Below are 25,261 nucleotides of genomic sequence, written 5' to 3' on the forward strand. Positions count from 1 at the left end.
CTAGGACCAGTGCAAGGATTTCTACCGCCCTCTATAACGTACCATTTTCTCGACCACTCCTGCTCCCCCAAGCAATGGAGACACATTCTCTGCTGACCCTGGTGATATGAAATCCTCTGCTAGAGACAGCCGAGGCATTCATTTAGTATTCCTTCTGCAAAACCTGCTCATTCCTCTCCTCTTCTCTCAATATCTTTTCTCCTTTCTCGTCTTTTTTATGATATAACTTTTTTTGAAATTTTTCAGACATGCCAAACATTCCCTTAAATTGATGTCCTGCTTCCCACCTTTCACACAGAACATGATTAGTTACATAGTTTTACTATGGGTGAACAGCTCACAACATGGTCAGCATGTGGGTTACATAACAGTTTCCTCAAACAGGAATATCCTGCATCCCCAGATTCCCACCAACCCCAGTGTCCCCAGCAATTCTTTTATATTCTCACCAATCTGCCTAAACCTTAGCATCTTTATTCAGGCAGCCTGTAGATCCCCTCCTTCCTCTTCTTAATCACACGCTTCTCCCACCTTTCTCTCCCTCATTCTTCACTTTCTCTGTCTCACATACCCTCCTCTCTCACACTTCTATAAACATGCCCCATCTCTCTCCATATTCACTCCCTGCTCTCCCTTCTCCAGTCACTTTGTTGTTAACTCACCTCACATCCAAGCACCCTACTCCCTTCCAGAGCAACATGTTACCATCCTCTTGCACAACTTCCTTTCACATATATTCTTGTCTCACCATATTCTTTTTTATGAGACATTTTGAGGATTTGTGATAACTATAAACAAATTCTAGACATTAACTGAGGGTAGCCAGAAACCACCCATAAATTACATAAGGATGATGCTTTCTAAGGCAATCAGTCCGGTGAGCCTCATAGGTGTACTTTTTATCCATAGGTTCCAAACTCACTGTCAGCATGAATAGACATGCTCAAGAATAAACACTAATAATATGCCTTTGTGGCTTTTTTTAAACTTGGGTTTGGATGAGCTGAGGGCCTACATCCACTGTGTTTCAGTTACTCTGCTCTAGTTGTGGTAGTTGGCTCTGTGGTTCCTGGTGGTGGTATGTTGGGCATCAGTGAAGGTGAAGTGGACAATGCTGTGATCAGACAAGGAGAGTGCTGTGATGTGGCTGAATCTGACTCTGTTGCTGGAGGTGAAGAGGGGGTAAAAAGTGTGTCCGGTCTTGAGTGTGGGTACATTGACTAGTTGGGTGAGACCTGTGTTGCTCAAGTTCTCAAGAAAGGTGGTGGAGTTGGCGTTGTTGGGGTAGTCTATATGGAAATTGAGGCCGCCAAATATAATGTAGTGGTTGGAGTCAATGGCTAGTAGTGCGATGATATTGGGGATGGCGTCACAGAAGGCTCGTCAGTGTCCTGGGGGTCTGTATATGAGGGTGCCTCGTAGAGTAGTTTTGGCATCAGTTTGTAGTTGGAAATCGAGGTGTTCCATGCGTGGTGAGGTGTTGTCATTGGTGGCGATGCATCCAATGGTGTTCTTGAATATGATGGTGATGCCCCCGCCATTTTTGCTGGTGCGGTCTCAGTGCATGATCTTGTAGTTCCACAAGACCCATCCAGAAGAGGAAACAATAACTGAGGTTGGATATCAGTTCTTCTAAACACATCAAGAATTGGTATTATTCACTAACTGTTGACCTCAACAGATTCAACAGTTCTACAAGACCCAAGGAGAACCGACCATAATCACTGGCGGTGGACCGCAGCTGATCCAAGCATTACTTGACACCCATCAAAACACAAAATGATCACTGACTGTGAATCTCAGATGGTCTTCCAGTTGCACAAGAACCATCATGGGAGGTAATAATCACAGACCTTGGATATCAGCTCTTCTAAACCCATCAAGAAAAGGAAATAATCACTGATAGTGAAACTCAGCTGGCCCAAAAGTTCCACAAGACCCATCGGTAAATTACATTATTCTCTGTTAGAATTTATCCCCTTCTGTGCCCAGGACGTAATGGTTACGTCCTGAGGCACAGTGCTGCTGTGCCCAGGACGTAACTATTACGTCCTGGGCACGGAGCCCAGAGGGAGCGCTAGCGCTCCCTCTGTGGGGTTCCCCCCACCCCCCAAGGCAGGGATGGAAGGGGAAGCCCTTCCCTTTCCACCCCCCCCCCCCACACCCACTGTGACGTCAGCCCTCGATCGCGCGCTTATTTGTCACAGGGCCTTCAAAGCATTTCTCTTCCGATCACGTGGGGGAGGCCGAGAGAGGCTTCAAAGGGAAGGAAAGGAATTTCCTTCCCTTTGAAGTCTCTCTCTGCGTTTCAAAAGCCGGATTGCAAAGCAATCCGGCTTTTGAAACGCCCACTAGACACCAGGGATTTATTTTAAAAAATGAAATTGGCATAAGGGAGCGACCGCTTGGGCAAGGGTCGTCCCCCGGGGGGGGGCATTTTTTTGTAAGGCCTTTTCGGGCAGAAACCTCTAGGCACCAGGGATATATATTTTTTTTGTTTTGTTTTTGTTTTTAATTTTCTTTTACAGGTGGGGAGCGACCCCTTAGGCAAGAGTCGCTCCCATAGGGGGCAAATTATATGTAGGCCATTTCTGCCCCCCTTGGGGGCAGATTGGCCTATTTTTATGAGGCCAATCTGCCCCCAGGGGAGACAGAAACCACTAGACACCAGGGATTTTGTTTTTTTTGTTTGTGAATTTCACGCAAGGGGAGCGACCCCTTAGGCAAGGGCCGTTCCCCTGGGGGGCAAATTTATTTTAGGCCATTTCTGCCCCCCAGGGGGGCAGATCAGCCTGTTTTAATTAGGGCGATTTGCCCCCAAGGGGGGCAGAACCAACTAGGCACTGGGGATTTTTTTTTGTTGTTGTTTTACAGATGGGGAGCGACCCCTTAGGCAAGGATAGCTCCCCTGGAGGGGGAAATTGTATTTAGGCCATTCCTGCCCGCTTTGGGGGCAGATCGGCCGATTTTAGGTCAATCTGCTCCCAAGGGGGGCAGAAACCACTAGGCACCAGGGATCTTTTTTTTTTGACCCGTCACGCCAGGGGAGCGACCCCGTAGGCAAGGGTCGCAACCCGGGGGGTGTGGGAGGCAAATTTATTTTAGGCCATTTCTGCCCCCCCTGGGGGCAGATCGGCCTATTGTTATTAGGCCGATCTGCCCCCCAGGGGGGGCAGAAACCTCTAGGCGCCAGGGCTAAAAAAATGTTTGTGTTTTTTTTTTTTTTTTTTTTTTTAGATATGGGGAGCGACCCCTTAGGCAAGGGTCTCTCCCCTGGAGGGGCAAATTGTATTTAGGCCATTTCTGCCCGCTTTGGGGGCAGATCGGCCGATTTTAGGTCAATCTGCCCCCAAGGGGGACAGAAACCACTAGGCACCAGGGATCTTTTTTTTTGCGCCGTCACGCAAGGGGACCAACCCCGTAGGCAAGGGTCGCTTCCCGGGGGGGGGGGGAATTTATTTTAGGCCATTTCTCCCCCCCCCGGGCCGGCTGAGCTAGAGGCCAAAATCCACAGGTAGGCACTTGGCAAAAAACACCTCTGTTTTCTGTGAAAAAATGTGATGTGTCCACGTTGTGTTTTGGGCCATTTCCTTTTGTGGGCGCTAGCCCTACCCACACAAGTGAGGTACAATTTTTATCAGGAGACTTGTGGGAACGCTGAGTGGAAGGATATTTGTGGCTCCTCTAAGATTCTAGAACTTTCTGTCACCGAAATGAGAGGAAAAAGTGTTTTTTTGCCCAAATTTTGAGGTTTGCAAAGGATTCTGGATAACAGAACCTGTTCAGAGCCCCACAAGTCACTCCATCTTGGACTCCCCTAGGTGTCTAGTTTTCAAAACTGCTCTTGTTTGCTAGGTTTCCCCAGGTGCCGGCTGAGCTAGAGGCCAAAATCCACAGGTAGGCACTGTTTTCTGTGAAAAAATGTGATGTGTCCACGTTGTGTTTTGGGCCATTACCTTTCATGGGCACTAGGCCTACCCACACAAGTGAGGTACCATTTTTATAGGGAGACTTGGGGGAACGCTGGGGTGGAAGGAAATTTGTGGCTCCTCTCAGATTCCAGAACTTTCTGTCACCCAAATATGAGGAAAATATGTTTTTTTAGCCAAATTTTGAGGCTTGCAAAGGATTCTGGGTAACAGAAACAGGTCAGAGCCCCACAAGTCACCCCATCTTGGATTCCCCTAGGTCTCTAGTTTTAAAAAATGCACAGGTTTGGTGGGTTTCCCTAGGTGCCGGCGAGCTAGAGGCCAAAATCTACAGGTAGGCACTTTGCAAAAAACACCTCTGTTTTCTGTCAAAAAATGGGATGTGTCCATGTTGTGTTTTGGGCCATTTCCTTTTGTGAGCGCTAGGCCTACCCACACAAGTGAGGTACCATTTTTATAGGGAGACTTGGGGGAACGCTGGGTGGAAGGAAATTTGTGGCTCCTCTCAGATTCCAGAACTTTCTGTCACCGAAATGTGAGGAAAATGTGTTTTTTTAGCCAAATTTTGAGGTTTGCAAAGGATTCTGGGTAACAGAACCTGGTCAGAGCACCACAAGTCACCCCATCTTGGATTCCCCTAGGTCTCTAGTTTTCAAAAATGCACAGGTTTGGTAGGTTTCCCTAGGTGCCGGCTGAGCTAGAGGCCAAAAGCTACAGGTAGGCACTTTGCAAAAAACACCTCTGTTTTCTGTCAAAAAATGGGATGTGTCCACGTTGTGTTTTGGGCCATTTCCTTTCGTGGGCGCTAGGCCTACCCACACAAGTGAGGTACCATTTTTATCAGGAGACTTGGGGGAACGCTGGGTGGAAGGAAATTTGTGGCTCCTCTCAGATTCCACAACTTTCTGTCACCGAAATTTGAGGAAAATGTGTTTTTTTTAGCCAAATTTTGAGGTTTGCAAAGGATTCTGGGTAACAGAACCTGGTCAGAGCCCCACAAGTCACCCCATCTTGGATTCCCCTAGGTCTCTAGTTTAAACAAATGCATAGGTTTGGTAAGTTTCCCTAGGTGCCGGCTGAGCTAGAGGCCAAAATCTACAGGTAGGCACTTGGCAAAAAACGCCTCTGTTTTCTGTCAAAAAATGGGATGTGTCCACGTTGTGCTTTGGGGCATTTCCTGTTGCGGGTGCTAGGCCTACCCACACAATTGAGGTACCATTTTTATCGGGAGACTTGGGGGAACATAGAGTAGCAAAACAAGTGTTATTGCCCCTTGTCTTTCTCTACATTTTTTCCTTCCAAATATAAGAGAGTGTGTAAAAAGATGTCTATTTGAGAAATGCCCTGTAATTCACATGCTAGTATGGGCACCCTGGAATTCAGAGATGTGCAAATAACCACTGCTCCTCAACACCGTATCTTGTGCCCATTTTGGAAATACAAAGGTTTTCTTGATAGCTATTTTTTACTCTTTATATTTCAGCAAATGAATTGCTGTATACCCGGTATAGAATGAAAACCCACTGCAGGGTGCAGGTCATTTATTGGCTCTGGATACCTAGAGTTCTTGATGAACCTACAAGCCCTATATATCCCCACAACCAGAAGAGTCCAGCAGACGTAATGGTATATTGCTTTCAAACATCTGACATTGCAGGAACAAGTTACAGAGTAAAACGTAAAACGTAAAACTCTATTTCAATATTATTATTTTTCAGTTGTTATTTTCTGTAGGAAACCCTTGTAGAATCTACACAAATTACCCCTTGCTGAATTCAGAATTTTGTCTACTTTTCAGAAATGTTTTGGTTTCTGGGACCCAGCATTGGTTTCACGCCCATTTCTGTCACTGACTGGAAGGAGGCTGAAAGCACAAAAAAATCATAAAAATGGGGAATGTCCCAGTAAAATGCCAAAAGTGTGTTGAAAAATTGGGTTTTCTGATTCAAGACTGCCTGTTCCTGAAAGCTGGGAAGCTGGTGATTTTAGCACCACAAACCCTTTGTTGATGCCATTTTCAGGGGAAAAACCACAAGCCTTCTTTTGCAGCCCCTTTTTCCCATTTTGTTAAAAAAACTAAATGTTCACTGTATTTTGGCCAATTTCTTGGCCTCCTTCTGGGGAACCTACAAAGTCTGGGTACCTCTAGAATCCCTAGGATGTTGGGAAAAAAGGACGCAAATTTGGCGTGGGTAGCTTATGTGAACAAAAAGTTATGAGGGCCTAAGCGCGAACTGCCCCAAATAGCCAATAAAAAGGCTCGGCACAGGAGGGGGAAAAGGCCTGGCAGCGAAGGGGTTATGTGAGGCGTACATCTCCTACCCAAGGAAATAAATTCAAAAGCCCTTGAATCAATAAAACTGACCCTGCACCTTCATAAGCCGTTAGATAAGAATTGCAACCCTATAAACGTCACCAAGAACAAATCTTAACCACAAAAGGTCAACAACTTAATACTGGCAACAATAACACATTCCCAGCGTCATGCATATTCTGTGGTTTATTTCAAACCGATACTAGGCACACAACATCAATAATGTAGACAGGATTCTGGAATCAAGATCTATTTCTGTTGACATTTTGCAGCTCAGATTATGACTGTAGCACAACAGTGTTAATACACTAAGAAAAATGTATACACACATTCCACACACAGCTGCATGTATGTATGACGTCTCCTTCTCTTCCAATATATCACTGGATACCAATCCAAACGTTACATCTTTATTTAGTATGATGTACACACAGCCGGCTCAGAGATCAGTCCTCAGCAACTGTCACTTCGCCCATCTGCATTCCATTCCCCCATTCTAATTGTCATGGCAACTTCGTAAACACTGTAACTTGAGTATATAAATATACAACATATCTCCCTTATTAACAACATAAAACATAACGGTATCACAGAAAATGGTACATTAACTATTTACATATTATATTAATACAATGTGTAAATTCATTCTCTATATCTCCCTGGAATTCTCCTTTGACGATTGCTCCTCCGTAACTTTACTCCTTCATAACTTTTCCCTTTTTATTCCACAACATCTTTATTTACGTCTGTTTGTTTTGTTATTAATTCACGATTGTCTTTTCCAAACTTGTTTGTTTCTAAATTGCTACATTTCACAACATTCCTTAGAATACATATCTTCCCATCATCCAAAATCACTGAATATTTCATTACTTTCCGAACTTTCTTAGGATCAGACCATTTTGATTCACCTTTCTTATAATCCTGGAATCTTCCTACTTTTACTACATCACCTACATTCCAACGTAAATTTTCATTTTTTATTGTATGTTCTTTTCCCTTTGAACAATATTTTTGTTGTTTTATTTCAACACCCTTTCTCATGTTTTCTTCATCCACTCTTACTACTTTGTCTTTATTCATCCAAGTTGGAAAGAGCTATAGTGCAAGTCTTCCTACCCCTCAACAAGACAAACGGAGTTTCACCGTTCAAAGAATGTGGAGTAGAGCGATAATTCCACACCATTTTCTTTATTTCTTCCTTCCAATCCAATTTACATTTCACAGCCAATTGTATATTTTCCCCCAAAACTCTATTAAACCTCTCAACAAGACCATTCTCACGTGGATGATATACAGCAGTTCTTCTGTGCTAAATTCCACACTGTTTTAGAAATTCCTCAAATTCTCTTGCTACAAATTGTGGCCCATTATCAGAAACCAAAATCTCTGGATATCCTTCTCTCCTGACCACTTCTTTACAAAATTCTATAATTACTTTTGTTTTTACTTCTCTAACAAAAGTAACTTCTGGCCATTTGGAATAGTAGTCCATCAGCACCACAGCATACCTACTCTCACTTCCTAATATATCAAAAGGTCCACACACATCTATACCCAATCTCTGCCAAGCACATTCAGGATAATCCATTGTTGTTACCGGCGTATTAACTGGACTGTGAGACTTATCACTATGCGCACATGCAACGCATTCCCTTACAAATCTTTTCACATCATGATCTAAACCAGGCCACCAAAAATCCAATCGAACTTTGCGTTTCATAGCGGACATCCCACCATGACCCTCATGAAGCGCAGTTAATACTCTACACCGTAATGATTTTTGCACTAATAACCGATCACCACGTCTTAAAAAGCCATTAATGCATGACAATTCTGTCCAAATAAATTTATAATTGGAAATCTCATCTAATTTGTTCCATTTCCATTTCCAACGCTTTGGCAACAAATGTATTATCTTCTGACAAATTTCATCCTCCTCTATTGCAAGTCTCCATTCTTGTTCTGATAGTGCTTTGAAACTTGCATTTACTATATCTGCCACTAAAATATCATCTTCTTCCACATGGTTGATTTTATCTAATGGACATTGAGATAAAAAATCTGCACTGCCATTTTTTATTCCAGGAATATATTTTGTTGTGAATGTATATTCCTGTAATCTGAATAGCCATTTTGCAACGTGTGGAGTAGCCCTTCCTGCACCTTTTATTGTAAATACTTCAATTAATGGCTTATGGTCAGTCCAAAGTTCAAAATCGACACCCCATACAAAATTTCTAAAGTGTTGAATACCCCACCAACACGCCATAGTTTCCTTCTCAATAGTTGAATAATTTAATTCTGCACCTCTTAACGTCCTTGAAGCAAATACAATTATTCTTTCATGACCATATTTATTCCTCTGCATAAGAACAGCACCTAGACCATACATACTCGCATCAGTTGCAATAATCAGTTTATCACCTGGTTTATATGGTGCTAAGGCTATTGCATTTATAATACAATCCTTTGTATTCTTAAAGGCTTTTTCACATTCTGTTGACCATACAACTTACAACCCTTTCTCATTAATTCTCTCAAAGGTCTAACTTTATCTGCAAAATGGTCTACAAACTTTGAATAAAATTCAGCCAGACGTAGAAATGATCGTAGCTGATCCTTATCCAATGGATTTTGAGGCATCTCAATAGCCTCCATTAATTTATGTTTGGGTTTTATACCTTGTTCTGACAATGTATGACCTAAGTATTCTACTTCTTGAATAGCAAATTTGCATTTATTCAATTCAACAGTCACACCAGTTTTATCCAGTATGCACAACACATCATATAAAATTCCGTCATGGTCTTGTTTGTCAACACCCCAAATCAAAACATCATCCTGAAAAAATCTTACTTGTTTTACACCTCCCAACAATTTTTGCATCACACTCTGAAAAACAGCTAAGGCAGATGCCAATCCGAATGGCATTGTTTTAAAACGGAATGCACCTTCTGGTGTAACAAATGATGTCAAATGACAAGAATCTTCATGTAACATAATTTGATGGTAAGCATTTGACAGGTCAATTGTTGAAAAATATCTTCCTTCAGACACACCTGATAACAACTCTGCAATATTGGGTAAAGGATGGCGATCAATCCATATGCACTTGTTTAAGTCCCTCAAGTCCACACACATCCTTATCTTTCCATTCGGTTTCCTTACTAAAACAATTGGACTTAACCAATCAGACGCCTCAATAGGTTAAATTATATTGAGTTTACACAATCTCTCTAATTCCTCCTTTAGAGGACCCCTCAACACCAAAGGTACACTTCTAACTTTGTGAGCTATTGGAGTAATATTTTCCTTCAATATCATTTTATGCACAAATTGTTTTAAACAACCCAAATTTGTACTAAATAACATTGGAAATTTCTGTGCCCATGTGGTTATATTATCAGAAGCTGTTGTTAACACTTGATCCTCCCAATTAGGATCTAATGTAATACCTAAAGCATGTTGATCTCTCCATCCTAACAACAACTTTCCATTATCAACAACATAAATCATACATTTAGCACTTCTGTCCTTAAATGATATTTTGGTTTCAAAACATCCAATAATCGGTATTTTACCTCCACTATAACCTTCAGGCTGAATGCGTGTCTCTTGTAGCTCCATGCCCCCCAAGTCATACCATACATCCTTACTAACTAGTGTATAAGGGGAACAAGAATCCGCCCACATACATATTTATTTCCCACATATCTTTACAGAACACTTTGGAGGGTGATATTCTGTATCATAGGATTCTAGTTTTAATATGTCTTCTCCATCCTGAACCATCAACACTTCTACCTCATCTTCAGAGTGTGACTTTTCTTCCTCATAAATGTTATTAATATTTCCTTGGTCAGTTACACAATTCACTTTGGTAACATTCCCTTCACTTCTACAGACTTTAGCAAAATGACCAATTCTTTTGTACTTGTAGCACTTCACTTTTATTGCAGGACAATTTCTAGCTGATGCTAAATGTTTTACACTCCCACAACGATAACATGTTCTCTTATAATTCTCATTCATTGTTAAGTTTCTTTTTTCTTCTTCCTTGAATTTATTTCTAAAACTCGTCTCTCTTATTTTGCAAACACTGTCGCGATTATGTAATTCATTTACATACTTAGATGTATTTTCTACTCTTTTAGCCACAGTAATAGTTTTTCTAATGTTGGTTCTTTCATCCCTAGTAACTTGTCTTGAATTTTAACGTTACTCGTTCTATTAATTAATTGATCTCGAATAATTTCATCTTGTAGACCTTTAAATTTACATGTAGTGGCTAAATTACGTAAGGCAGCCACAAATTGATCAATGGATTCATCTACACCTTGTGTACGAGAATAAAATTTGTGTCTCTCCACAGCTACACTTACTTTCCTACCGAAGTGTTCTTCCAATGCTCCTATCGCCACATCATATTCATCTAGTAATTCCTCTTCCATATCCGAATTCTCAATATTGCTTTGTTCTGTACCTTTAATACCTGGTAATGTTTTTAAAACTTTTCTACCTTCAACACCCAAGTTGTGTTTCAATATGGCCAATTTCCTTCTAGCAGTGAAAGCACACCCATCCATTGCTTCTAGATAAGTTTTAAATGCTTCACACCAATCTTCCCATTGCATAATTGGGTTCCCAGGACCTTCTAAAAATGTAGGTGGTGGTAAAATTGATTGAATTTTTTCTTTTTATATATGTGTATACGTATATATGTTTAAGTAAATTGTTTATTTTATCTATGAAACATTTTCCACCAAAATAATAACTAACATAAACAAAGTCGTCACCGTTGTCTGCACTTTGACTTCTTTACACGAATAAGTCTTTTTTTATTTTCTATGGCAACACTGAACGGAAGTTCTTCTTCACTTTCAGTTTATTTATCGGCATAGGGTGCTAGCGTCAGTGCCAACAGAACACAAGGAACGAGCTACATGAGTTTTCTGCAACGTTCTCTTTAACTCGTAAAGAAGTGAGTGCCAGGCATTCCTCTGTACACGTGTTCAGTTGGTACCTTCAAGTTCTCTACTGTTACTCGTCGAGTCAACAGCAAACGCTGCATGCCTCTCCGTGCTCGCGCTCCCCGTGTTTGCGCTCCACACGTCTCATTCAACTTGTGACATATTCCTGTGAAAACTCCTTGCTCCACATCAGCACAACACTGCAAAAATAAACTTGTGTTTTCCCTCCACACACTCCAACAATGGCGCTGCGTCTTTCCTAAGACTTCTTCCACGATGTTAAACAAACGTGTGTACACTGCCGTGTCTCTCCACAGATTTCATCGGCTATGCAACAGCTGTAGCCCGGTCAAACATGCATCGCCTTGTTAGCCAAAGCGCACAGTTCCCACGCAGATGCCACCATGCCTTCTCTGCTCCTCCTCACCGAATATGCCAAGACTCATTACCAAGAGACCCACAAAACAGTAGTGGTAATTAACACAATGCATACCATTGTTTACTGAGCCGGCTGTCATCTGTTGATCCCATCCTCGTCGCCAGTATAACGTCTCCTTCTCTTCCAAAATATCACTGGATACCAATCCAAACGTTACATCTTTATTTACTATGATGAACACACAGCCGGCTCAGAGATCAGTCCTCAGCAACTGTCACTTCACCCATCTGCATTCCATTCCCCCCATTCTAATTGTCATGGCAACTTCGTAAACACTGTGGCTTGAGTATATAAATATACAACAGTATGCATGTACAAACTCACTGACAGATAATTCCAGGCCCATTTATACACAAACTCACTGGTTCACACAATCACACAGAAATATACATGCAGTCATAATTTCTTCCACACCCAAACATGCACAGAGAGACCATTACGAACAAGCACACATGGAAGTGCGCACTCACAAAGAAATGACTCAACTCACACACACAGAAATCATTGTTACGACACGCAGCTCGTCCTCTCGCTCTCAGCAGACCCCCATCAAGATGAAAACCAACTTCCACAACTGCATGAAGAAGGCCTCTGCTTGAATGAAGGACAACTGCCTGAAGCTGAACATGAACAAAATGTAGGTTCTGATCTTCGGCAGACACTCAACCCTCTGGAACGACTCCTGGTGGCCAGCATAGATCGGACCCACCCCCACACTGAAAGATCACGCCCACAAACTCTGCATCATTCTCAACAGCAAATTCTCCATGAAATGCCAGGTCAACGGTGTTTCAGCAGCCTGCTTCCATACATTCTGCATGCTCTGCATCAGTAGGAGGAAGATGCATGCCCTCATCACCAGCCGACTGGAATACGGCAACGCACTCTACGCAGGCAACACCACCAAAATCATGCAACAACTCTAGACGATCCAGAACGCAGCTGCCAGGCTGAATCTCAACCTGCCCAAAAGAACCCATGTCACCAAGGCCCTGAAGGACCTTCATTGGCTCCCGATCCAGAGAAGATGCCACTTCAAGCTCCTGACCCATGCCTACAAATCCTCCATAACCAAGGACTCGCCTACCTGAACCACGGCCTTCACCTCTGTTGTGTAGCCATTTTAGTTCTAGCTCCATACACGTTATTTTAACACACTAGGCCGCTGTGCACTTTAACCTAGATATATTTCATTCAGCTTCGTCTTATTGTTACAATAACCATTTTTACGGTCTTGTTTTATTTCGGTGTAGCTAACTGTTTTTGCCTAGGCCAGCACTCTGTTCTCAGACAAGACATTCTTGATCACTCTGTGCTTCTTCCAAGGCTACAGCACGGTACACTGCCGGTGAACGTGGCGTGGTCCAACATTCGTAGAAAATACACATCCTTACGTAGGGACACTTTCTTAGAACATCAGCTGTCTTATTAGAAAAACACTTCTTTGTCCCTTGCACGTTAGAGGGAGATGCCAGCCAGGGAACCACGAATGTCTGCTGATTGCCGAATGCTTCGCTACAGATGCTAACGCAGATCGCAGGCCTTTGCTCAGGTATGGGGGTTGATGTCTTCCCAGTGGAACCTGAAGGGCAGAATTAGAACTTAACATGCTGTGGTCTATCATAGCCTAGGTAGGGATTAGTCCATCAAAAAGAGTGACAATATGATAGCGTTGTTTTTATGCTTCACTCTTCTCGTCACAATTATCATACTGTCATGTTATGTCGTCCTGGTAATTGCAGCTCACGCTTTGCTTTCTAAGATGCAGTTGTTTTATTAAACTTATTATTGAAACATATACTGCTTCTGTTTGTCATTTATATATGAGACTGAATTGTAAGTAAGAGAACCGGATGAGGCCTGAGTGACCACGACTTTCCTGAGAAGCCTAGTATGTCATGTGCTCGGCTTCCCAATCATCACTATCCTTTGGTGGGGATGAGGCACTGCTAGTTAGCCGGAGCAAAACCCGTACTGGAGCGACAGGTGTCAACCGCAGTGGGTTAGACTTAGTTTCCCACACCGCAGGCGATTCTGTCGCTCAAAATCCAGTAGTCTCATTAGAATAATGAGAGCCTACGCAACATGGCGCCACAAACGTTTGGTCAGGCTCTAATTTTCGGGTCCTCCGTAGTATCTCTGTCTCATTATATATAATGACACCTCAATACCGTATACGGAGACGTCCATGGTACTGAGGATTTCCACCCCAGCTACATAGGTTATCCTATTTGTAACTGGGGGTTGTTCAAGCTTGAACTTTAAAAGGATAACCCTATTTTGTGTGCCTTCTCTGAACTTATAGTCTGTCTATAATGGCGAATCCACAGCAGGTACAAATAGCAGTTAATATGAGACAACCTCTGACTGCACATTTATTAGCAAATGGCCTAACGCCACAGGGGGATCCAGTAACATTTGTGGTGGATGCCCATGCAGCTTATAGAACAGAACTTTTTTATTCTTGGGTCACATTTCCGGCAGTTTATGAGAACACAAATACATTTCATCATTATGCACTTGCAAATGCACCTGGACAATACAGAGCATACGCATATTTAGAAATACCATTATCTTATCAAGAACATTAAAATTGGCTTGATGGCGCCCTACCCCACACAATATTACCAGTAAGGTTAAGTCCTCTAAGTAATGATGGTCCTACCTGGCCTTTATTGGCCACCTATACACCACGTCCTGAAGTTGCAAATTTAGTGGTAGCTGAGGTTCGTTACTTATATATAGAATTAACAGCAATATGTAGACGATTAGTACAATTCGTAATGCAAACATTAAATACAAACCCATGACGTGCTTCTCCAGCACAACCACATGCAGTAACTGAGGTTCGACGCTTATACATTGAGTTAACAGCAATATACAGACGATTAGTACAATTTGTGATGCAAACTTTAAATACAAACCCAGCGCGTGCTGCTCCAGCACAACCACATGCAGTAACACCAGGTATAAATCCGGTGACTGTACATTCAATTATGGGTAAGGTCCCGGCCAAACGAGAGGAGACTCCATTTTGGCTAGCACAAAAAATGTATACGCTGGAGGCAGTATTTCCCCATACGGGACCTCAGGACAAACATAGAATATTAACAATGTGCTTGCCTTATGGGATGGTCCCTACAGTAGATAACTGTAATACCTGGGGCACGGTATTTGCCGCGCTCTATACAACTGCACACGGTACACCAACATTTGCCAATTTACCTGAGGTGTTGAAGCAAATACAAGATAAATACGAGGATGCCCTGGCCCTAGATTTGGTTTGCAATTGTTGGGTAATTTTGCCACAGTATCTTCAATCATTTTAAGCAGCCTTAAATGGGAAGCAATCGCATTTGCAGTGCGATTGCGGCTCCGTGACGTTCCGCAACAGGATCAGGAAAGCAAGCTGCCTAAAATAATCGCAGAATCTTATTCTAGCATAGGTCGAGACAGTTTAGGGGCCAGACCATCTAAACCACAATTTCAGGGCAAATCAAACAAAGATTCTCCCAAGCAAGCTCCTGAGGGAAAACAAGAAATGCTGGGATAAAAAACAACAAACTCCCAAAAAAGAGAGGAGAGAATCTCCACGTGTGGAGAACCCGCAGAACAGATAAAGGGGGTTATTCCAACTTTGGAGGAAGTGGTAATCCGTCCCAAAAGTGACGGTAAAGTGACGGATATACCACCAACCGTATTACGAGTCCATTATATCCTATGGAACTCGTAATACGGCTGGTGGTAAATCCGTCACATTTGGGACGGATTACCACCTCCTTCAAAGTTGGAATAACCCCCATAATCTCAGAAATAGAGATAATATAAAAATGCCTGATAGATATCAATATACTGATACACGGCAATCTCGTTCCTTTCAGGACTCATCGGAAAAACGAAATGAGAGAGGTGGGCGATCAGAGCGAGGACAGAGTACGTGAAACCGAGACAGGAATCACAACGTTCTTCGGAGGTTTCTGTTAAAAAGGAAGAGAAACCCACTCAACAAAAACCACAATTCAAAAAGAAAAAAGTGGCAGCAGTCACAGTTCGACATGCCATTCAGGAAGAGGGTCCTCTTGAAGAACAAGAAGTGGGCTCTAGCACTGCTAGACGGCGCAGCAGAGGTCACAATAATTTTCTGGAGTCTTCTAGAGAATCTGGAGGTGAAAGCAACTGATGACTTTATGTATAAAGTAATGCTGCAGTTAGAAGGAGAAATTGAGCGCATAATAGACGCAATCTTTTGGGGTCGCGTGGTAAACATATACGATGTTTTGTTGGCCAAACAAGATTGTCCGTACCTGCCCACATGGGGAAGACGTGATTAAGCCTTCCTTCTCGCCCCTTGTTCCAGAGGAACTCGCTGACTCCTGTGCCACTGATTGAGCTTTGGCACAGGCTCCTGCTTTATACTGCAATCACGTAGGATGGGATGAAGAATCCCCGTACCATGTAATTCCAATTAACAATGAACCTCAACCACAACCTCAGTATCCTATAAAACACGAAGCAAAAGCACCTGTGAGAGAAATACTCACACAATTAGAGTACCAGGGTGTAATTGAACCCTGTGTCTCCCCAATAAATAATCCGTTATTCCCAGTAGCTAAACCAGACCATTCATATAGAATAGTCTTAGATGTCAGACACTTAAACAGTCATATATGCACATATGCTATACAAAATTCACATAGCACGGCACTAATGAACAATATAGTGCGTAAAAAATACAAAACAACACTGGACATTTCCAATGTTTTTTTCTGCCAGAATATAGCGCCTGAGAATAGAGACTTAACAAGTTTCAGCATGCAAGGCTCCCAGAAAAATTCTGTTGTTTACCTCAGGGGCATAAGAACAGCCCAGGACTGTTTGCAGCTTGTGTGACAGCAATTTTGCACAAGATTGATCCTGAAGCATTGTCCTATGTAGATGATATCTACCTTATGGATGATGAACTACTACAACATCTAAGACGGGTAGCCCGCATTGTTGTAGGATTTGCTGAATTTGGCTACAAATTCAATTAAAAAAAAAACAAAAATCGCCTTCCTCAGCGTTCTGTTTTTGGGATATGAGCTGTCAAGTGAAGGAAAGAGACTAGCGCCACAATTCTTAGAAAAATGCGCACAATTACAACCACCACAATCCAATCTCTATTGGGTTTCCTAAATTGTGGCAGAACTTACATTGCATATTATGCTACACACATAAAACCTTTATATGATCTGATACGTCCTGATTTTTCAAGTAAATTCTGGACAATTGAACATACACCCGTTCTTCGAGATTTGCAAACAGACATGCTTGCAGCACAACACTTACACATGAGGGGCAAAAAAAGTAATGGCTGGGGCCATCGGTTTCACCTATGTCACATTTAATGAAGATGAGACAGTCCTGATTGCTTACAAATCACACTTATATTCAGCGGCAGAACGTCGCTTTGCTCCCACTGAGAAAATTCTCACTGCTGTACAGATGGCTGTCATTAAAGAAAGACCTCTTGCCCAAGGAAAACGCATTATTGTTGTTTCTCCAATTCCAGCCCTAGAGGCTGTCACAAAAGTCAGTGATCCAAACGCAAAAGCATTACATCAACGTTGGATACAATGGGCTACGTCTTTGACAGCCACTGATGTAGACTACATTTTTGACCCAAAATTACAAACTCAAGAATTTTTACAGTACAAAATAGAGTACCCAGTTCCAGCGAATACATTGCCTATTGAACAATATCATAGAGTCATGTACACCGATGGCTCAGCACAACCCGCAATTGGCACAAAACACCAATATATTCTGCTGCTTGCGCAGTCGTAAGTGGCTACATGGAGGGTGATACATTTTGTCCTCTACATACCTTTACACAAACCCTAGGGGATTGCACAGCACAGTTGGCAGAACTAAAAACTCTGCTGATGGCACTGAAGCACACGAATCCGGCACAGCCTACTCTGATTGTTTGTGATTCATATTATTGTGTCCAGTCCTTTAATGAATACCTGCATTATTGGCGCCAGAATGGGTTCAGAGATTCCAAAGGCAACACCATAAAACACAGACTTCTGTGGGGGAAAGTAGCAGACCTGAAAGAAACGCTACCAAATGTCCATGTTGTACATGCACTTGGCCACCAGCGCGTTGGGATACACGTTGCTGGAAATGCATTGGCTGATGAAGCAGCAAAGTCAGCAGTGGCTGTGGCTGCTGTGGCTGCAGTGACTCGTTTGAGTTCAAAACCGGACGCAGACATTTGGGCCGCTGTGACAGCTACGGCTGATGGTACGCCCTATCCTGAAGGATTTCCTAACAAATATTCCTCCCATATGGGAGGTATGCTGACCGCTGAAGTTAATATACCAGGTGTAGGTGGACGGGACATTCCCAATAGAGATAAAAGATCACAATTGATTAAAGCCGCACACGAGGGGGCGGCTTCTGCCCATGCTGGTGTGGCGGCTACGATTTCTATCTTGCAGGCCCGTTATTGGTGGCCAGGTCTCTATAAAGAGACCAAGCAGTATGTCCTTTGTAGTGACATCTGTCAACAAATTGAAGTTTCCACTGCAAAACGCCCACTGCAGACACCCCTCCTAATTTAAAACAAACCATTACAATGTGTGTACCTGGACCACTGTGGTCCCCTAACACCGGACAGTGCATACAAGTATATTTTAGTCGCTGTTGATTCGTGCTCCAGATTTTTATGGGTGTGGCCACAACGCTTGGCTGACGCTCAGACTGTTATTAAAGATTTGCGAGTCTTTATTGGTACATATGCGGTTGCGGCTTTCCAATCGGACCAGGGCCCTGCTTTTGCCTAATGGGCATTCAGGGACGCCATGGCTTCGTTGGGGGTCCAACTCCATCTCCGCACCGCACCCTCACTGACCCACTTTAGAAAGGGACTGAAAACCTAACTTTAACGACAGCCACCTGCAACAAACACCTGGGTGACAAGCCGCACTATACAAAAAACACCTGACTGATTGATTGATCATTCACACACAAACACACCAACAGACACATGCACACACTTACAGAGAGATGCCTACGGTTCATGCATACTCACTCTGACACGGACCATGTAGGTATGTGATTACTACGCAAAGTTTGGGAGGGTAATGCTTGTTTTTGATTCTTTCAGGAAGACTCTTGGAAAGATCTGGGTTCCTAAGCCCCCGGACAGTGACTCTCCACCCAGTATATTCACCTGGTAGAGGCATGACCCAGGCTGAAGGGTGAACCAGTGGCGTCTCTGCTTCTCTGACCTAGACAGGCGCAAGTACAAACCTGCACATACAGAATGATAAATCTTTAACTGCACATGACTCCCGGCTGCCACTCACCCTCATGGTGTTATATTGTTCCTCTTCCTTGAGTTTAGACTCCAGCTTGTGTCCCATCTCTTTCCTCAGATGCCACAGCCAGTCCTGGAGCTTCTTCTGCAGAGAGCAATGTACAAAAGTGACAACTGTTGATTTGTAAAGTGAAGTTGTTCATACAATAATAATCATCACGTGATCATCCAGACATATGCAGAAAGTAAGTCCCAGCCACACATTCACAGTTTAATCACCAGTCACACATATCTTGATTATAAGCTTTAGCCACAGGTTATCAACCTGGAAGCTACAGCCACACTAAGCCAAGCCACAGATGTGCTCATGTGAAGTTCAGATTGTGAGTATAGGCCACGTGTTTCCAGATCACAGGCACCAGGAAAACATCCAGACGGAGGTTTCCAGGGCACTTAATTCCATATTAAAATGCCAGAACAGCCTTAAGCAACGTGTAAGAACAGGATCAGATATCTAGATTGGTCCTGAATATGCCACAAGCCACTTCCCCAATACTTGACTCCCCTCTACTTGCAGGTTTCTAGTCTGGAATCTGTCTGTCTGTCACCATCACCTCGCAGTACAGAGCAGTCACTTCTATACAGGGACAAAGGCAACGAGAGAGGGAACAGACGCCCGCTCCACCAAGAGCAGGCACCGGTCTGTGAGATGCAGGCTGCAGCCCTTGGAGGGTCTGTGAGACGGAACAGGCGCCAGCCCCACCAAGAGCAGACACCAGCATCATACAGTGTCTGTGTCCCAGTACTGGCAGTCATAACCGGAGAGAGCAGACACCAGCCCGCACAGTGTCTGTGCCACAGAACAGGCAATCGTAACCAGAGAGAGCAGACACCAGGATTATACAGTGTCTGTGGCCCAGACCAGGCAGTCATACCAAAGAGAGCAGACACCAGCAGCATACAGTGTCTGTGCCCCAGTACTGACAGTCATAGCAGAGAGAGTAGACACCAGCAGCATACAGTGTCTGTGCCCCAGTACTGACAGTTATAGCCAGAGAGAGCAGACACCAGCATTATACAGTGTCTCTGCCCCAGTCCTGGCAGTCATACCAGAGACAGCAGACACCAGCAGCATACACTATCTGTGCCCCAGTACCAGAGACAGCAGACACCAGCAGCATACAGTGTTTGTGCCCCAGTGCTGGCAGCCATAACCAGAGAGAGCAGACACCAGCAGCATACAGTGTCTGTGCCCCAATACTGGCAGTCACACCAGAGAAAGCAGACACCAGCAGCATACAGTGTCTTTGTCAGGGAAGAGGCAGACATACCAGAGAGAGCAGACACCAGCAGCATACAGTGTCTGTGCCCCAGTACTGGCAGTCATAACGGGAGAGACCAGACTCCAGCACATACAGTGTCTGTGCCCCAGACCAGGCAGTCATACCAAAGAGAGCAGACACCAGCAGCATACAGTGTCTGTGCCCCAGAACAGACAGTCTTAACCAGAGAGAGCAGACACCAGCAGCATACAGGGGGTTATTCCAACTTTGGAGGAGGTGGTAATCCGTCCCAAAAGTGACGGTAAAGTGACGGATTTACCACCAGCCGTATTACGAGTCCATTATATCCTATGGAACTTGTAATACGGCTGGTGGTATAACCGTCACTTTTGGGACGGATTACCACCTCCTCCAAAGTTGGAATAACCCCCACAGTGTCTGTGCTCCAGTACTGGCAGTCATAACCAGAGAGATCAGACACCAGCTTTATACAGGGTCTGTGCACCAGTACTGGCAGTCATAACCAGAGAGAGAAGACACCAGCATTATACAGTGTCTGTGCCCCAGTCCTGGCAGTCATAACCAGAGAGAGCAGACACCAGCATTATACAGTGGCTGTGCCCCAGTACTGGCAGTCATACCAGAGAGAGCAGACACCTGCAGCATACACTGTCTGTGCCCCAGTACTGGCAGTCATACCAGAGAGAGCAGACACCAGCGGCATACAGTGTCTGTGCCCAAGTACTGGCAGTCATAACCAGAGAGAGCAAACACCAGCATTATACAGTGTTTGTGCCCCAGTACTGGCAGTCATACGAGAGAAAGCAGACACCAGCAGCATACAGTGTCTTTGTCAGGAAAGAAGCAGACATACTAGAGAGAGCAGACACCAGCAGCATACAGTGTCTGTGCCCCAGTACTGGCAGTCATTACCGGAGAGAGCAGACAACAGCGGCATACAGTGTCTGTGCCCCAGTACTGGCAGTCATAACCAGAGAGATCAGACACCAGCAGCATACAGTGTCTGTGCCCCAGAACAGACGGTCATAAACAGAGTGAGCAGACACCAACAGCGTACAGTGTATGTGTCCCAGTACCGTCAGTCATACCAGAGAGAGCAGACAACAGCAGCATACAGTGTCTGTGCCCCAGTACTGGCAGTCATATCAGAGAGCAGACTCCAGCAGCATACACTGTCTGTGCCGCAGAATAGGCAATCGTAACCAGAGAGAGGAAACACCAGCAGCATACAGTGTCTGTGCCCCAGAAGAGGCACTCATATCAGAGAGAGCAGACACCAGCATTATACACTGTCTGTGCCCCAGTACTGGAAGTCATAACCAGAGAGAGCAGACACCAGCAGCATACAGTGTCTGTGCCAGGGAAGAGGCAGTCATACCAGAGAGAGCAGACACCAGTAGCGTACAGTGTCTGTGTCAGGGAAGAGGCAGACATGTCCAGAGCGAGCAGGCAGCAAGAGAGCAGGCACCCTTACAGGGCCTGCCACAGGAACAGATGCCAGCCCATGCAGGGTCTGTCACAGGGTGGCACAGGGCATAAGGACTTTCTCTCTACAGGAGCCTTCTGTGAGGGCTACAGTGTGGGACAGGCAGTCCCTCACAGTCTCTGCACTAGGGAACCGGCAGCCTAAATGGGAGAGCAAACACTATCCTGGTACAGGGCCAGCAGCTGGGAGCAGGCAGCGAGTGAAAGAGCAGGCAGCAGCCTCATAAAAACAGAAAGTAACAGGAAGCCACAGGAAGAAAGCAGGCACCAACCTCTTACAGTGTGTGACAGTGAACGGAAGCCAGAGCGAGAGAGCAGGCATGGGCCCTAAGCACGGTCTGTGGCAATGAACAGGCAGCAGCCTGATGCAGGGTCTTCTGCATAGAACAGGCAGCCAGAGAAAGAGAGCGGATAACAGCCTGTGTGCAAAAGGGAACAGACGCCGGTCTCACGGAGTGCCCCCTCACATTGAATCAACACCCACAGCGAAAAAGCGTGACATGCACCCGCTGCATGCAGGGTCTGTGACAAGGAAAATGCAGCGCACTCACAGACATACCGTGTGCTCTTGGGCCTCCATCGGTTTAGAACCCAGAACAGCACTACAAGATCTCCAAATACTCACAGGAACTTCCAAAAAATTAGATGTTTTGAGGCGTTTGGAAAGATGGAGCTCATCACTTACTGAGCCCACTAGTGACAGTAGCTATTGAGTAACTCACAGGTGTGAATTTCATCTCATCCTGTCATCAAGTGTCCTGAAAGCACCAGGGCCAGGGTTGGTATAAGTGTGGCACCAGGAGGCAGAGGAGAGGATTAAGTGTGGCACCAGGAGGCAGAGGAGAGGATTAAGTGTGGCACCAGGAGGCAAAGGAGAGGATTAAGTGTGGCACCAGGAGGTAGAGGAGAGGATTAAACATTCTAGAATCCCAGCGAGAGGAGGGGTTGATGGGGCACAAAGAGGGGGAATGGAGGGCGTGAGGGTAGAAACGACAAGAGCAAGGGAAACAAAAGGAAACAAAAAGAATGGTGAGGCAAAGCAAAGAGGCGGATAAGGTAAGAGTAAAGGAGTGAGTTGAAGGGAAGAGAAGAAATGTTAAGGCAGAGGGGGGACTAGAGAAGAGGAGATGGGGACGGGTGTGGTAGAGAAGGGGATGAAGATGGCGTGACGGGTGGATGGAGGAGGATGGAGGAGGAGTCTGAGGAAGGAGAATGATGGAGCAGGAGGATGAGGAGGAAGGTGAGTGATAGGAGGAGGGTGATGAATAGACATGTACTGACGGGGGGAGAGGTGAGAGGGAAGAGAGGAGTGGGTTGATGAGGAGGCATCTACAGAGGGGGCCATTGAGGGGTGAATAAAGGAAGAGGAGCAGGGCCACAAGCAGGCGTGGACTGAGATGGGATTGTGAAAAATAGGGTTTTTGGTTTAGTGGGGTTGTTAACCCTCTTAAAGCATCAGCCATCATCCTTGTCAGGGTAAAGCCTCAAGCAAATACAAACTAACCTGTGCTTAATCCTATGGTATCTTGGCACAAAAGCAGCCAGGCTTAACTGTACATTATTTATGCTGTACATAAACAGTAATAAAGTAAAAATACAACACAAGAGAACTCCCACACCAATTTAGAAAAACAGAATAAAATGTATTAAATAAAATGGTACCAAAATGATTTAAATAGAAATCAGCGGAACCAGAGTTATGACATTTTACAGGTTTTGATGAAAACTAGCACCTAGAAGCTTAAAGTGCCTAGACATACAAAGCTAGGACAAATTCAGAAGTTATGGCCAACTTCAATGGAGCGCGAATCGGATATACGAGGTCGATTTGGCCCTGTGTCGCCTTACCGTAGAACTTAGGAGAATATTTGAAGAAAACGTCTGAGAAGGTAAAGTTCCGCAGGGCAAGGCATCTCGATGTTCGAGGAGGTGTCATCATTGGGAAGGCACTAGGTAAAGTTGCAATAAAGATTTCTACATTTGGACTTTGTCATTCTTTGGGAAGTCTAACATTTACAGCGGAGAAAAGCTGTAGGCTGTAGCCGAGAAGGGCTCCATGAGGCCGGATACCCCTTCTGCGAGGAGCCGCTGAACAGGATTTGCTGTTGCAGAAAAGAATGCAGAAGGAGCTACCGCAAAGTCAGTCCAAGTGGCGATGCACCTCAGGCAGATTGGTGAGCAAGTAGGTCCAGTCTTCTGTCGATTCTCAGAGCACTTTGAGATTTGCCTATTTGGCCACCTTTAGCACCACCTCCAAGGTGCCAGGACTTGTTAGGCACCATGTGGAGGGTAGGACTCACCTGTCAGGGTCCAGGTACAGGGTTCAAACGGTTGGAGTCTGTTATGTTCCTGTCGGTCAGAACAGGCAACTAGCCCTTGGATTCATTCTGGTAGTTCTAGCTTCAAGCAGCAAGGTAGGCCTCAAGCGGTAGGGCCGTCCTCTGAAGTGCATTGCAGGCCTTCTGCATGTTTTCAGCAGGTCCAGGACTGAACTGCAGAGTGGATCTGAGGGCCCTATTTTTAAGTTTTATCTGCACAGCACTTGCGCTGTGTTTGTGAAATCTATTGTATTTAATATATCTTAAAAGGGACTTACATCCTGCCTTACTTTCTTATTGACCATGTGCTTTACTTTTCCTCCTTTTCATTGGTTGTAGGGGTTCTATTTCCTGCCATCCGATGTGCCTTTCTCTTCTCAGTCTCGTGTGGCCAAGTACTCATTCTCATCGGCCGCTCGTTGCTTTGATGGGTAGAACTACTTTAATTTGCTTTCTGCACAAACAGCATTTATTATTTTTGCTTAAGGCTGCACAGTGTTTACTATTTACATTTTGTAATCTTTCCCCGGCTGCACACATTCCATGCATGCTTCTTAACACCATTTATCTCTTCCTGTCAGCATGCATTTTTTCACATTCTTGCATCGGCACCTTTTTCTTTTTTCACATTCTTGCCTCCGATGCCTTGTTTTTTCACATTCTTGCCTCCGATGCCTTGTTTTTTCACATTCTTGCCTCCGATGCCTTGTTTTTTCACATTCTTGCCTCCGATGCCTTGTTTTTTCACTTTCTTGCCTCAGACGCCTTGTTTTTTCACATTCTTGCCTCAGACGCCTTGTTTTTTCACTTTCTTGCCTCCGATGCCTTGTTTTTTCACTTTCTTGCCTCCGATGCCTTGTTTTTTCACTTTCTTGCCTCCGATGCCTTGTTTTTTCACATTCTTGCATCCTGCGGCTTGTTTTTTTACATTCTTGCCTCAGACGCCTTGTTTTTTCACATTCTTGCATCCTGCGGCTTGTTTTTTCACTTTCTTGCCTCCGATGCCTTGGCGCTAACTATCTAGCACCACCGCATGTCGGAGACACTTGTTTTCATTCTTGCCTCCGACGCCTTGGAACTAGTTATCTAGCACCACCGCATGTCTGAGACGCTTCTGTTGCTGCAATGAAATCTTCTCTGTAAAGCGTCCTGTTGCTGTGAGCAGCAAGTGGCCATGGCTGACTGCAAGCCTG

The 25,261-nt window shown here is 44.4% G+C and overlaps 1 protein-coding gene across 1 annotated transcript in view; it reads right to left on the reverse strand.

The window, feature by feature from the left end:
- LOC138278804 (E3 ubiquitin-protein ligase TRIM11-like) overlaps window positions 1–25,261 on the reverse strand; it is a 317,121-nt gene that overhangs the window by 254,980 nt on the left and 36,880 nt on the right. The window contains exon 2 of the mRNA XM_069219317.1: window positions 19,011–19,106. Coding sequence (XP_069075418.1) covers window positions 19,011–19,106 — 96 coding nt within the window. The remainder of the gene's footprint in view (window positions 1–19,010; window positions 19,107–25,261) is intronic.

This window comes from Pleurodeles waltl, unplaced genomic scaffold, assembly GCF_031143425.1.
Source record: "Pleurodeles waltl isolate 20211129_DDA unplaced genomic scaffold, aPleWal1.hap1.20221129 scaffold_59, whole genome shotgun sequence".
Lineage (NCBI taxonomy): Eukaryota > Metazoa > Chordata > Amphibia > Caudata > Salamandridae > Pleurodeles > Pleurodeles waltl.